The sequence below is a fragment of the Anomaloglossus baeobatrachus genome, unplaced genomic scaffold (assembly GCF_048569485.1).
Source record: "Anomaloglossus baeobatrachus isolate aAnoBae1 unplaced genomic scaffold, aAnoBae1.hap1 Scaffold_121, whole genome shotgun sequence".
In the NCBI taxonomy this organism is placed as follows: domain Eukaryota; kingdom Metazoa; phylum Chordata; class Amphibia; order Anura; family Aromobatidae; genus Anomaloglossus; species Anomaloglossus baeobatrachus.
The window spans coordinates 383,804-399,126 of record NW_027441891.1 but is presented as its reverse complement, the minus strand read 5'-3'; the positions used below and the strand labels follow the sequence as shown (position 1 = coordinate 399,126).

General features: G+C 44.9%; 1 protein-coding gene across 1 annotated transcript in view; it reads left to right on the top strand.

Moving 5' to 3' along the window:
• LOC142260528 (claudin-16-like) overlaps positions 1-7,193 on the top strand; it is a 68,944-nt gene extending 61,751 nt beyond the window's left edge. Inside the window, exon 5 of the mRNA XM_075331977.1 lies at positions 6,871-7,193. Coding sequence (XP_075188092.1) covers positions 6,871-7,001 — 131 coding nt within the window. The 3' untranslated portion in view covers positions 7,002-7,193. The remainder of the gene's footprint in view (positions 1-6,870) is intronic.
• Positions 7,194-15,323: the final 8,130 nt, after the last annotated feature.

Sequence of the window (15,323 nt, the reverse complement as noted above, 5' to 3'; positions counted from 1 at the left end):
CATTTTATTCATTTTTTCAGTCATTTGACAAATCCCATGGACTATGGAATACAACGGATAGTGAAAATCGAATGTAAAAATTTGTTTTCGATTTTAGGCTAACCTTTTATTTGGCGAACATTGGAATAAGCCAAGTTCCATCCTATGATTGTCTTAGAAGTATGAGAATGTATAATATGTGGCATTTCTTTTTGCCAAAGACTAACTTTAAATTTTAATATACAGTGCCTTGTGAAAGTATTCAGCTCCCTTGAATTTTTCAACCTTTTCCCACATTTCAGGCTTCAAACATAAAGATCAAAATGTTAATGTTGTGGTAAAGAATCAACAAGTGGGACACAATTGTGAAGTTGAACGAAATGTATTGCTTATTTTAAACGTTTTTTAAAAATAAATAACTGAAAAGTGGTGAATGCAATATTATTCGTCCCCTTTACTTTCAGTGCAGCAAACTCACTCCAGAAGTTCATTGAGGATCTCTGAATGATCCAATGTTGTCCTAAATGACTGATGATGATAAATATAAGCCCCCTGTGTGTAATCAAGTCTCCGTAGAAATGTACCTGCTCTGTGATAGTCTCAGTGTTCTGTTTAAAGCATAGATAGCATCATGAAGACCAAGGAACACAACAGGCAGGTCCGTGATACTGTTGTGGAGAAGTTTAAAGCTGGATTTGGTTACAAAAAAAAGATTTCCAAATCTTTAAACATCCCAAGGAGCACTGTGCAAGTGATCATATTGAAATGGAAGGAGTATCATACCACTGCAAATCTACCAAGACCAGGCCGTCCATCCAAACTTTAATCTCAAACAAGGAGAAGACTGATCAGAGATGCAGCAAAGAAGCCCATGATCATGCTGGATGAACTGCAGAGATTTACAGCTGAGGTGGGAGAGTCTGTCCATAGGATAACAATCAGTCATACACTGCACAAATCTGGCCTTTATGGAAGAGTGGCTAGAAGAAAGCCATTTCTCAAAGATATCCATAAAAAGTGTCATTTTCAGCTTGCCACAAGCCACCTGGGAGACACACCAAACATGTGGAAGAAGGTGCTTTGGTCAGATGAAACCAAAATAGAACTATTTGGGCACAATGCCAAACGATATGTTTGGCGTAAAACCAACACAGCTAATCACCCTGTACACATCATCCCCATTGTCAAACATGGCGGTGGCAGCATCATGGTTTGGGCCTGCTTTTCTTCAGCAGGGACAGGGAAGCTGGTTAAAATATTCAGGAAGATGGATGGAGCCAAATACAGGACCATCCTTGAAGAAAACCTGTTGGAGTCTGCAAAATACCTGAGAGTGGGACGGAGATTTGCCTTCCAACAAGACAATGATCTCAAACATAAAGCAACATCTACAATGGAATGGTTCACAAATAAACATATCCAGGTGTTAGAATGGCCAAGTCAAAGTCCAGACCTGAATCCAATCGAGAATCTGTGGAAAGAGTGAAAACTGCTGTTCACAAACGCTTTCCATCCAACCTCACTCAGCTCGAGCTATTTTCAAAGGAAGAATGGGAAAAAATTTCAGTCTCTCAATGTGCAAAACTGATAGACACATACCCCAAGCGACTTGCATCTGTAATTGCAGGAAAAGGTATTTCCCCATCTTATTGAAGCCTATAAGGAAAATCTACACATAAAATACACGTTTACTGCATGAAAAATTGACATGTTGCATATTTTTAAATTAAAAGTCACTTTTAACAGCAGAAAAACACATAGTGGGTAGGTATAAGAATTACGTTCTCCATCTTCTCCCCACCTGTGATCCAATGTTTACATGCAAGAGAACTGGACCACAGTTGTCATAAGTGCATCGCGTCCTGCTGTGTCCTTGATGGGGATTAGGATCACAAGATCTCAGCGTTGACAGATCCATTATAGAATCTGCTGATTTTGAGTAGGAGCGTATTTAATTTAATTTGGTGCTAAAGGCGTTAAGGGCTCTTTTTTGTCCTGCTGAGATTAACTTGTATCTGTTAATCTCAGCTGCAGCCACACCCTTTCGCTATATAAACTCACTCCTAACGCTCTCCTATGCTGGCTATAGCTCTTTCTTTAACTGACCACTATGAAGGAGCCTGAAGAAGCTGAGCGGTTGTTTCTGCTGCAAATGAGAAGCTTATCACTTGAATAGCTGTGGAGAACTATTTGTTGTGTCTTTCCCTTCTTTGTGTTACCTTCGTCATGTTGTTTTATTGTAGTGGTGAGACTAGCGTGTCACTAGTCAGGGTAAGTTCTGGGTCAGCAGGTGCCTAGGCACGTGATGGTGCATGGGGGGAAGGATTTGTCTTGGAATATTAGGGAGTTGAGGGATCAGCGTCAGGTGAGTGTTAGATGGTGACCTCACTTCCTATCCCTAGTGCCAGGGCCATTAGTTGTATTGTTTCCCTGGTGTACCCTTTATGTTGGTCGCTCACTTAGTGTCCTCTTCTCCCTGGCATGACAAACACTGCTCTGGGTTTGAGCCAAGTGTCATTAGCATTGCCAAAGGATTTTCCGTATAGGACTTGGGGAAAAAAAACACCTGAAAGAAAAAATGCATGCTACACAGTTTATTGCAAGAAGCAAACAAAAAATGGTAATTATTTACAAAGATCTACAAAAATACTATACGTGAAGAAAGTAGAAGGGATAATACCCGTGTGAGCGCTAATACTGTCGATTAACATAATGTTTTTCTTGCCTTTTAGTCCCTCGAATACATTGCACATAAAGACATATCATTCATTCTGGAATTTTAGATTAGATCAGCAAATTTAAGTTCCTGTATTTTCAGCTATTGGTTCTGCCTGCTGCTTTGATAAATGGTGTAGTGAACTTGATCCACAACTCATATTAAAACCTGCTCTTAAGCATTATTCAACAAAAATTCAGTATTCAGAAAGCAATTTATTTCCAACATTTAGGCACTTATTTGCCAAAGTTGACTTCAGGAAAGCTATCAGAAAAAATGAATACATTTACTATTTTGTAAAGGTTTGAAGGGACAAGCGAATTGATATAGAGTTATTAGATTTATTTATACGTTGCCATCATTTCATTATTTTATATGTATACTGATGATTAACTTTGGTATTCAGCCATTATAAGGACTCAGTGTAACAGAATTACAGATTTGTGTGCTGTGGATCAAGATTCCCAGACTCATGGATTCCATGAGCCCATAATGTATCTCCATGGGGATTGGATTTTGTGTAGAGGCATAGGGAGCGAGAATCATGTGCAGAGAAAACAAACTATGATATCATTTGACACATATGTTATGACGGTAGCCCCTCTAGCGTGCCTCTAGGGGAGAACATCTTCTCAAAGCAAATGACAACACAGAATGTTTTTAGAGGGTGGTGATAATACCTCCCAACTTTACAGAACAAAAAGAACAACGTATGCAGTACAGCAGTCTGGTGCCCTGTTGATGAATGCCAGCATTTCAGCCCACTGTGTGAGATGTCAATGCCCTTTCCTCGAAGAGTACTATTGTACCGCCCCCACGTCAGTGGCCGAGCCGCTCGGATTCGGAGCCGCGGTGGCTCAAGGAGTCTCCGGATCCTGGGGGGTCCGCACGGATATTTCAATTAAAAGAAGAAGGGGGGTATGTACAAGGGAGATAGAAAGTTCGTGATGCCATCCACGGTGTGTAGTAATGTGAGGGACCACCGCTGCCGTTGGGGAGTCCGGTGACGGTGGTATGGCAGCCTGATGTTTAACCCCTCCATGAGTATGGGGTTTGTGTCCCTGGGCCCGTTTGATGATTGGCATTTGGGTGCCGTGGGAGATAGGAACAGGGGTTTTCAGTGAACTCACTCAGTCCATGAATAACAACACTGACAGCTTGTAAACCAGAATTCTGAGCACCACTGCAGCTTGTAGGGAGCACGCTTGGGTCCGTGCCTTTGGTGTCATTGTTAGCCTGTGGCCCTGTCCTTGGCACCTTTGTCACTGTTGGGCCCTTGGGTATGAAACTCCTCGGGTCCCGTTCACCCATATGGCTAACGGAGTGAGCTTGCCCTCAGGGTTCATGCGTAGGATTTCTTTGGACTGTATTGAGAAAGTCCTATCCCATCGTGCACTAGTACCCCGATTTTGGAGAGGGTTGGGGATGAATCTTGAAGTCTTCACCCCTGTTGGGTAAATTACCGGAAGACGTGAAGCTACTTTCCGACCTAGGGTCCACGTACCCCGTCGTGCCCTGGGCCCTGCCCGGTGATAGCTCAAGGCCACCAGCTGCCCTCCTCGGCTGTCCGTGTTCCCTGACACTATCCCCTGCGACCGGGGTTCCAGCTCCTATCAGGCCCAGACCAACGTCTGCCACCTAGTACTCAAGAGCCCTGCTCCTCCTGTGACCTCTCCACTCGAGAGTCACTTCCTCCTCCTATCCTCACTTCAGCTCCACTCTCTCCACTTTAGCTCAACTATCACTTTGCTCACCTTCCCCTCAGCAACCCCCCATGTAGGCGGCCCTATTCCCTTCAGGCCCCCCAATGGTGTGTCTGGTGGATAAAGTGTAAAGTGTTCCTAGGATTTTGATTAGCTAAGCTGTTAGCAACACCAAAGGACCAGGACCCGTAACCTAGTGGTGGATACTGTGCAGAAGGGCAGGTTGCACAATACCCTGTGATGACCTGATAGGCCAGGGCGTCACACTGTGGTGGGACGAAACACGTTGGGAGGAATGTGGGACAGTTAAAGGGACGGTCACAAGTAGGATGAGATGTGGACCGCCCTTGTAAGTGTGGGAGTTTGTGGGTTATATGGCACTTTTGTCCAGATCTCGAATTTTGATGCCCACGTACAACTCTGGCTACTGATGACAGATAATAGAAACCCTCGGATTGGTGAAACATTTATAATTTTATCAATGCTATAATATAATTCGCTAAGGGGCTTCTTTTGGCTATCTATTTTAGACCACTGTCCCTCTGATAGCTATAGGTGCATATATATCCCCTCCCAGGCCCAAGTACAATTTATTGTCTTTGGTGGTTTACCAAATATATTGAAAATTGTATTATACCCAATGTGAGTGGAAATAGTTTTTTTTCCCAAATATAGTCTGTATAACATCAGATTGATAGGTCTATCAATTCACATTGCGTATTTTTTGTATAGTGCACCTTATTTTAGGGCATCCGTATATAGTTTTCAATATGATTAGTGTGTTATTTTACACAGGTATAATTTTAGAATATATTATTAAAGGTTATGTTTTAACTTATTTCCTCACTTGGTGCTTTTGTTTGGTATTTTGATACTCTGTGAGGTATTTACTTGTCCTAGGAACACTATTTTTCGTGTACCCTGCTGTTGTTAATATGCTGTTATATTATTCTAATTTGACTAATGTACACTGACATGCATGCCTGTTGCATTTGTTGTTTTTGGGGCATATCATTTCTAAGTCGGTCTATTTTTGGAAAAGGGGAGGTCATGTTAAAAAATAAACTAAATAATTTAATAAAGGAAGGTATTTTACTCTGAAGGAGATGGGATGGAGGAGGTAGAAGATGTTACTCAAATGCCTTGTTGTGTTATTGGTGGTAGTATTGGCAATGGCCACAATAGTAGTGTTGCCACCGGCAACCGAGGGAAGAAAGAGGGGTTCAAGGAGTTGGAAATTCCTCACACTGACACAACTATTAGCCAGTCAGGGATGATAATGATGAAGATAATTGTGTGGTGGACATGAACTGGTAACCAGATCAAAGTAATGAGGAAGTGATGTCATCTGAGATGGAGAATGGTGTCATCAGTAATCATAACCTAAGTGAACGATCAGCCCAAAGATCTACCAGGGTCTAATATGCTCCTTTTGCGGTTAGCTTGGGAGCAGGTGATGCCAAAACTGCTATTGGCGGAGGATACTCAATGAGCCAGAAAGATATGATTGTGGTGTTGGTGAGTCCTATGTCTGGTTATCTTGGGTGTGGAAATTCCATTTCATGTCGCACACAGACCCATCTATTGCAGCCACAAAATAAGAATAACCTGGCACAATCCATCTAGTAACTCAGGCTCTCCATGAGCACATGAAGCAGGATTACTTACTTACATTGGAAAAATAAACTAGCCAGCAATCTGAGCAAGCCTCATGTGATCCTCCTCCTTCTCCTTGAGATTCTCTTGGTTGTTGTCATAATCATCATCTTCATCATCTACCTTCCACCTCTTCCTTTGTTGGATAACAAGTTATTCATACTGTAAATTCATTAGTTTTCTAGTAGTATGTATCTGTGGAAAGAAAACTCCCACATGTCTAAGTTGAAAAAAGTCTCTAGCGTGGGCTGCTCCTTGGAATTTTCTGTCAACAGCAGAAATTATGGCCAGGGAAAGCACATGTCTTCCATGTCCTACTGTTTTGAACCCTGGAAATGTATTAACACAAGCCGGCCAGGTAGTGAATGGTGACACCTCTACACTTCCGGAACTAAATTTACCTACTTCACGTCTTCTACATTCTTCTCCATGGAAATCTCTCTGAGCAAAAGGACAGAACATTGTATAAAATGTTACACTGAATGAGCACTTATAGGCTGCAGTCAATACAGTTTCGTCAGATGGAGCAGCTCCATCTGACTGAAGTTTGAAGGCTTCATTCAATCAGTCGCTGCTGATTAGCTGCAGTGATCAGGTGACGTAACAATTCCACATGACAGGCAGGAATCGCAAATTTCAGAATGAGCATTGGTTCAGGCGGGAAGTACGGAATATGATTTTTTATGTGATGTAGGACACATAAGCAGTTAAGAAGGAAAAAATAAATAAATTGCATAAACATAAGTTATAACATCGTATATTTGTAAAGTTCCTTAAGTTGTTACAGAAGTTCATTTATGTATATATTTATTGCAGAAGCAAGATATGCAAGGAATCATTCATATTCTTCTAGGAAAACTTATCTTCGTGCAAGAAGTTCTGTAACCAAGTTTTCATCTCCTCAGACAGAAACTGCAAAGATGTATGCTGTGGGTACAAGAGTGTAATTCAACAGGTCCATCACTTTGAGCACAATTCTATGTTTTCTTCAGAGGACAGCAAACAGTTGAAGTGTCTGGAATGTGTCTAAAAACCTTCAATTTGCACCTAATTTGAATGTTATCTACTGCTTTTATGGCACTGAACTGTGATGTGAATGTGTTACATAAAAAAATGGATACAAGTACTTTTTAAAAATAAACATAGTCAACATTGTTACACTTGGCAATATACCACTGTTATAGTCAGCAATAATTGGGCCAATTAATCAAAGGATTGAGAATCCAAAATGTCTACACTATATCAACTATGACGAATAATGAGAGAGATAGCTTGGGGTTCAGCTCTGAGGGAGGGGGGATCTAAATGGGCCCCTAACCAGATAACCCTCGTGTATAACTATGGTGGTGCAGCCTAATCATAGGCCATTCGTCCCGGACTGACATAACAACTTCTTTCAGTCACGACTCATCTGTAGAGATTACAAAAAAAGACTCAAATGATTTCTCATTTCCTTCACCGCCCCATCAATTTCCAACCTGCACAAACTATTTGTCCTGCCATCTTCCCAATGCTGAGCCGCTGCTACCATGTGTCCCTGTGACTGATCCTCTTAGGGTCCCACATAATGTCCATTACTGTGCCTCTTACAACGTAAAATGCCTGTTGGTGACCTCTGGATGGTAAAATAATGCCTAGAAAACATTAATGTCCGGTGCAAGTACCCAAGAAAAAAGCGCCCACATTTTGCTCACTAAAAAGTAATAATGCTCCCAGTGTGCCCATTTCACAATCACAATACACTGAGTGACCCTATAATAACAATGCTTCATTAGTGCCTATTTAACTTTTAATAATGTCTCCTGAGCCCCCCATATATAGTTCCGCTCAACACAGCATAATGCCCCCCACAGCTTCTTATATACAGCCCCACAGTAGTCCCCCACTGTATGATGGCACCCAGTACCTCCCTCACCGTATAATGGCCTTCCGTAGCAACCACTATATAATGATCCCCAGTAGCCCTCCAACTCAAAGATGGCACCAAGTAGCTCTCCCACTATATGATTCCTATTCACACTCTATGATGTTCCACAGTATTTCTCTCACACTATATAATGGTCCCCAGTATTTCCCTTACACTGTGTCATGGACCCCAGTATTTCTCCCACACTGTAAGATGGGCCCCCAGTATTCCACCCACACTGCATTTGGCCCCCAGTATTCTCTCCATACTGTATCATGACTCCCCCCATATTTCCTCCATGCTGTACCATGGCTCCCAGTATTCCCCCCACATTGTATCATGGCCCCCGGTTTTCCCCCAACACTGTATGATAGCCCCCAGTATTCCCCCCACACTGTATCATGGTTCCCCTGTATTTCCTTCACACTGTATGGTGGCCTCCAGTATTCCCCCCACACTGTATCATGACTCCCCTGTATTTCCTTCACACTGTATGGTGGCCTCCAGTATTTCCCCCATACTGTATCATGGCTTCCCTGTATTTTCTTCACACTGTATGATGGCCTCATGTGTTCCACCCACACTGGATAATCGCCCCAGTATTTCTTCCACACTGTATTATGGCCTCTAGTATTATCCTCACACTGTATGGATGACTCCGAGTATTCCCCCACACTGTAATATGGTCCACAGTATTTCCTCCACATTGTATGATGGCCACTAGTATTTTGCCACACTATATGATGGTGCCCATTATTACCCCCACACTATATCTTGGCCCCCAGTATTCCCCCACTGTATTGTGTCGCCCAGGGACAAGGGGTACTCAGATCTGGGCCACGGGGTCACTTCTGTGGGTATCACGGTGGCGTGACCCGGTCTGTGATCCCAGGCTCCACAGTAAAAAGGGAATTGGGTAAGGGAGATTGTCCGTGACGCCACCCACGGTTGTGGTGAGGTTGTGACACCACCGCTGCTCTGGACGGGGATCCCGGGAGCGATGACAGGGAGCAGCGTAGTTGTTATGTCCCCTCCGTGGGTAGGGTGGTTGGTTGTCCCGGGGCCCGGTGATGGGTAGGGATGGATGGCAGGCAGGCTACAGGGCCTGGCGAGGTGCAGTGTTTTGCGGTGTTTTTCCCCTGACCCCAGGTTGGTAATGTAAGTCCTCTCTTACACCTCCGAGCACGCTCCTCCTGCAATTCGGTTTCCAGCTAGCTCCCCGATTCAGTACCGGTGGGCCACCGCCCAGCCCCAGCTACCTACGGTTCCACCAACTGTCTTCCCGGCTCTCGCAGACGGCCACTACCGTCTGCCTCACTCTCTGCACGAGGACCCTAGGCTCCAACCTAGGCCCCAGTCTGCGTCTGCCTCTCTGCAGCCCTTCTCTCTCCTCCTCTCCCTGGACTTGACTGGGCTTGTTTCTTGCCTCAGGCCAGCTAAACTCCTGGGTGGGCGTCTCCATCTCCTGACTCCGCCCACCTGGTGTGTCTGGCTGAGCCCGAGGAAGGTCTCACTGGAGATGTCTGCTGTGAACTGCTGGGGGTGGTGGTGTGTGTGTGTGTTGTTACCTGTGGCCCCTGGCTTGTCCAGGGCACCACAGTATCATGACCTCCAGTATTTCCTTTGCACTGTAGAGATGGCACCCTGTATTACCCTCACACTATAATATTGCTCTCAGTTATTCCCCCACACTGTAATATGGCACCCAATATTTCTCTCAAACTGTGTGATGGCCCTAAGTATCCCCCCACACTGTATCATGGCCCCTTGTAGTCCCTCCATACTGTATCATGGTCCCCAGTATTCACCCCACATTGTGACATGGCCTCCAGTATTCCCCCACACTGTGACATGGCCTCCAGTATTCCCCCAAAACTGTATGATGTCCCCCACAACACTGCTTGATGACTAAGACAGCTCGCCCGGTAGAAACACGTCTTGTATATCCCTAGGGAATTTTTTATCTTCTTTTTCCTGTCATGGTTTGATCTTAATTGTTCTCATTCTTAATTTAAAGTTTTTTACCTTGAAAGCAAAAACCGGACAATTTCATTTCTCCAAGAAGTTGAAGCTGACTTACTGTCACAAGCAGTACCCGAGGACCCTTCCGTATATATATGGCATGGTGAGCTGGAATATCTCTCTGGACTGTATGATGGCCCCCAGTATTACACAAATACTGAATCGTGGCTTCCAGTATTTCCCCCACAAACAAAAACAACAACTCTCCCCCCATATGTTTAGGGTAGCTAATAGATGCTTTTTAATCTCCATTAATAGCACCCTCCATTTTTGTACTTCCACTGAAAAATTAGGGAACACATACATTTTACTTCCATCAATGGCTAAATAAGGATGGTCATGTGCCTTCCTCAGTATAATGTCTTTGTCCTAGTAATTGAGATTTTGTAGTAATATAGAATTAGAATGTGCAGGGTTTCTAATGGTGGAATAGTGGGTGCCTTGTGGGCATGTTCAATAATGAACAATATGTCAGTGTCCTTTCGAAATTTATTAAGGAACCATGTGTCAAAGATGTTATGTGAGTCTCAATACTCTACACACTCAGCGACCCCCAATATTCTGATGTTATATCTTCACAATCTGTTTTCAAAGTCTTTTCTCTCATTCATTTACAGAGACACATTATGTATTACTTTTTTAAGATCTTTCTTCACTAAGAGCAGTTGGTCTTCCACCTCTCTAACCTGCTTCTCCACAGCAGTTAACCGGTTATTTATTTTCCTGAGATCTCAACAGATATAGATTCATCCTCTTTCAGATCTCACAAACATAGGTTAGTATAAGCAGAGAGCTATTCTACTGTATGACAACTGTGAAAACATCCCTTTATAATAAGACCCCCTCCAGAATGTAACTCTGAGTTCCGAGCTGGACACAACACACCAGGTTTCTGCGCAATCTGTTCTCATAGGTATCAAAAAAAGGGGGAGAGATGAGTGCACATATCATGATATTGAAATTTTGGATGTGAAGGCAGTTCTTGAGTTGCTCACCTGAAAAGGTTGTGATTATCACATCTCCAATAATGGCTCATGAATATTACAGCTGCTGAATTGTTCTATGTAGTTTGTTTTTGAAAAAGTGCTTGTTGTGAGCAAGAAATGTGTAAAAATAAAAACTACAACATTACTACTTCTATCTTAAAACAGGTTCCTCTGTACAGCAGTGTAGTCTACTTCGAAACATTTATCTTTTTTCTCTACTTATTGGTATCAAGCCACTTCATGGCAGATACAGGGGATTATTTTTAAACATGGTTCTTTAACAAAATTGGAAAGGACACTGACATGTTTGTTCACTATGGAACATGCTCATGGGGTACCCACTAGAGGTCCATCACAATAATCCACCTCCCATGGCTAATATTAATACACATTCTAAATGGTTGAAAGTACTCAGGCTGTGGTGCCATTTCAGGTTCCTCCCGGATCCACTTATTTGTCTCCAACTCCAGTCTTTGGCACTTTTTCTCAACCCCAAGTGGATGATGATGCCACAGGCACCTTAGCAAATATTTCCCACCATAGTGCTACCTCACTTAGTTTTAGTGAGACTCTGTGTTGCTTGACCAGTGTCAGCAATGTTCCATTTTTCCTTTTTTCCCTCTTCTTTTCTGTTGAGTCTTGTCATGCCCAGTAGTGAGCACACCAGGTGATTTATCAATAAGTAATAAAAGCCTATAAGCAGAAAAACGAGTCAAAGCAGAAGCCGAGAACCAGGCGTCTACATGCACCTCAGATCTGACCACGCCTCTACACTAATATTTCTAATACATTTAAATTCATGTGCTTAAAATTCAATAAAGAAAATGTCATCACTTTCATTAGTCACATATTATATCAATGTTCCAGACATCATTTCATGAGTCATTATTTTTCCTGTTAATTCTCAGATGGTAATTGACCTTAGAGATACACTATGCACATTTACAGAAAATGAAGATTAGAAGATGAACAAAAAGAGGGTGTAGCATTTATTGGATAGAGATTAGCATCTTTTCTGTTGGTTTCCTTTTGGAAAAGTTGGTATCTACTTAAAATTCCCAAACGTTATACAAAAGCAGGTTTATGTAAAACCCTAATTGCAGGTGTTATATGGTCAATATCAGTTCCCAATGTATCAGATTATATTTAATTTGTCCTATGCCATACCTGATGGAATATATTTTATACAAACTATTCTCATTATTTAATGACTGCAGGCCTGCAAACACCTTGACGCATCTATAAGGGATAAGCAGGTTACCATACAAAGCACCCAACCATATCTACCTAAAATAAAGACTAGAACCACGACTTTATTGCAGGAATGGCCACAGTTTTATTTAAACCGTATATATGTATACCAAAACTCGTGGCTCAACATGCCACTCAATTGTTACTTAAACCTTATACATATATACCCGTAAAACCATACACACCGATAGATCCGTCCAAGAGGCCAACCATCCTTCATAACCCCCCGGCCGTAACCTCCAAACCGGCCCAGAGGACCACCTCGGCCGTAACCACCCGGCCCAAAGGTGAGGGGTAACAACGTTCCATCGTTAATTACCCCTTCCCAGAACCTGCGGGACCTCCGCCCACAAGTTCCCATCCAATCCGAAGCCACTCCCCTTGAGCGACTTCGTACCAACCAACCAACTGTCGGTACTCCCAACCTCTCAGACGGACCTATCCCCCCGCCACAGACCGGCCAAGTGACCTCCTTACTTGGCCCGGGCCCCCCACACCCCCAGCGCTTGCTCCAGGCCATCCCTCAAACCCAACATCCATAAATCGAGACCCACATCGGTCAGATGAACCCCATCTCTCCTTAGATACTGCTCCGTGGCCTCCTCCAATTCTCTATGCCGCACCACCAACCCACCATTTCTCGCCACAAACCTTCCAATTGCCCGGTTCAGCTTGCTCCGAGCCCTATTGATACGGTCCACCGACCTGCCAAAACGCCACTGCGTCCGAGATATAATGTCCGACCAAACAATGACTATGCCCGGGAACGCCCTCCACAAATGTAACAGGTCCAGCTTTATGTCCCTTTTCAATTCCCTCGCCGAGCTTACTCCCAGATCGTTCCCACCCACGTGCAAAATTAACACATCAGGGTCACGATCCATACGGCTAAAGTAAGCCACCTCTGGGCGCACTCTACCCCAGGTCATGCCCCGAATTCCGAGCCACTTAACTCGGGCTTCCGACACCGACACTCCGAGCTGCCGACCGTCACGACGCACATCCGCTCGCAACGCTCCCCAATACACGTAGGAGTGCCCGAGGATCCACACAAGGCATGGACCTACAAAATATAAAGAACCACGAATAAAACAGCAACAGCCAAGTAAATTGTCACATAACAGCATCAACGCAAACCAGGAATCCCCCACCCCTGCAACATCACCTGACCAAGTGAGGCCTAATGTACAAGCGAAACCTGGAAGACTCCCACCTCCCAATCCGCCGGATACAATCCTCATTCAAACCCCACCTGGCGGCTTCCGTTGCCGCCCCAATCCGGAAGGAGTGAGACCCGTACTCACTGGGCTCCTCCCCCACCCGTGCTAAAGCCGTCTTCAGCACCGCAATAAATTGGTAACGCGACAAGGCCAATCCATCCGCATGCCGCAGGAAAACGCCAGGGTAACCTCCGCGCACCTTTAAAAACTCCGAAACCTGTACCACCGGACACAGTTGGTGCCCCGGTAACGCAAACAACACCACTAAGCGCCCCCGTCCCCTCTGATCCGTCTTCGAAAAACGAAGCCGACATTCCACTCTATCCTCCCCCAGCATTACATCCTCCATCATCAAACCACCCATCGCTTGCTTGGACGGGCTAACCAATTCCCCAATGCGAAAAGCACCAAAAAACGCCAATACAAAAGCTACCGAAAACAACACTCGCTCAAAAGGAGACGAACACAATTCCCCCAAACATCCCACTAAACGCCCCAACAATGGCAATGACACCGGCCGCCTCATGTCACGCAACTGGGCCCCCTTCCGAAAACCCTTCATTGTCTGCCGCACCAGAAAATCCTTAGTCGCGTCCCGAACCCCTTGCATCTGAAATAAGAAGGCCAACGCCGCCAACTTGCCACCAATCACCGAAATGGACCGACCTGCCGAAAAATCCCCACTAATGAACACCAGGACCCCCAACACTCGGCCCTTGTAACCCGACTCCATAAAATCCCCTCTTTCCAACTCCGCCCATTCCTTCCACACCGCCTGATATCGGCACCAAGTAGCCTCAGACACCGATCTCCTAATCCCCTCAAATGCTACACCGATGCCAGGTCCCACAGCCATTCCGGACAAGGTTCTCCATCCGCGTCCGCTCCCGGCACCAGCTTCCTGAACCTGCAAAACTGAAATCGTGATAGCGCGTCAGCCACCTCATTTCGAATCCCTGGCACGTGCCGGGCCACCACACAAATGTTCAACTCCAAACACCTCAACACCAAGTGCCTCAAATACCCCACAACCGGCGGGGATTTTGCCGACAGCGCATTGATGGAATGCACCACCGCCATGTTGTCAAAATGCATGCAAACCCTTCTTCCAGAAAAAACGGGGCCCCATAACTCCACTGCTACAATGATGGGAAACAATTCCAGCAGAGCCAAATTCCTCACCAGACCTGCTTCCACCCAAAGCCGTGGCCACTTTCCAACACACCAGTGCGTCTGAAAAATTGCCCCAAAACCGGTCGCTCCAGCCGCATCCGTGTACAACTCCAACTGGCTATTGGACAAAGCCTCGCTCATCCAAAGGGTCCGACTGTTGTACCGGTCCAAGAACCTCTCCCAAACCAACAAATCCCCTTTCATCACTTTGGTCACTCTGACAAAGTGATTTGGAGCTTTCACCCCCGCGGTTGCACTTGCCAGCCTCCTATTAAAGATCCGCCCCATTGGCATAATGCGACAAGCGAAATTCAATTTTCCAAGCACTGACTGCAAATCCCGCAACCGCACCTTCTTGGCCTGATACAAAACCCGCACCGACGCCTTCAAATCCAGAAGCTTCCCCTCCGGCAATCGGCATTCCATTGCCAGTGTATCAATTTCGATCCCTAAGAAACATAGGGCCGTCGCCGGCCCTTCTGTTTTTTCCTTTGCCAACGGGATACCTAGGCTCCGCGCGATCCGCTCTAACGTGAACAACAACAAGGAGCAGACCGAAGAGCCCGCCGGACCCACGCAAAAGAAGTCATCCAGATAGTGAATCACTGAATGGACTCCTGCCACCTCTTTGACTACCCATTCCACAAAAGTACTAAATGCCTCAAAATGAGCACACGAAATGGAACAGCCCATCGGCAGGCAGCGATCAAC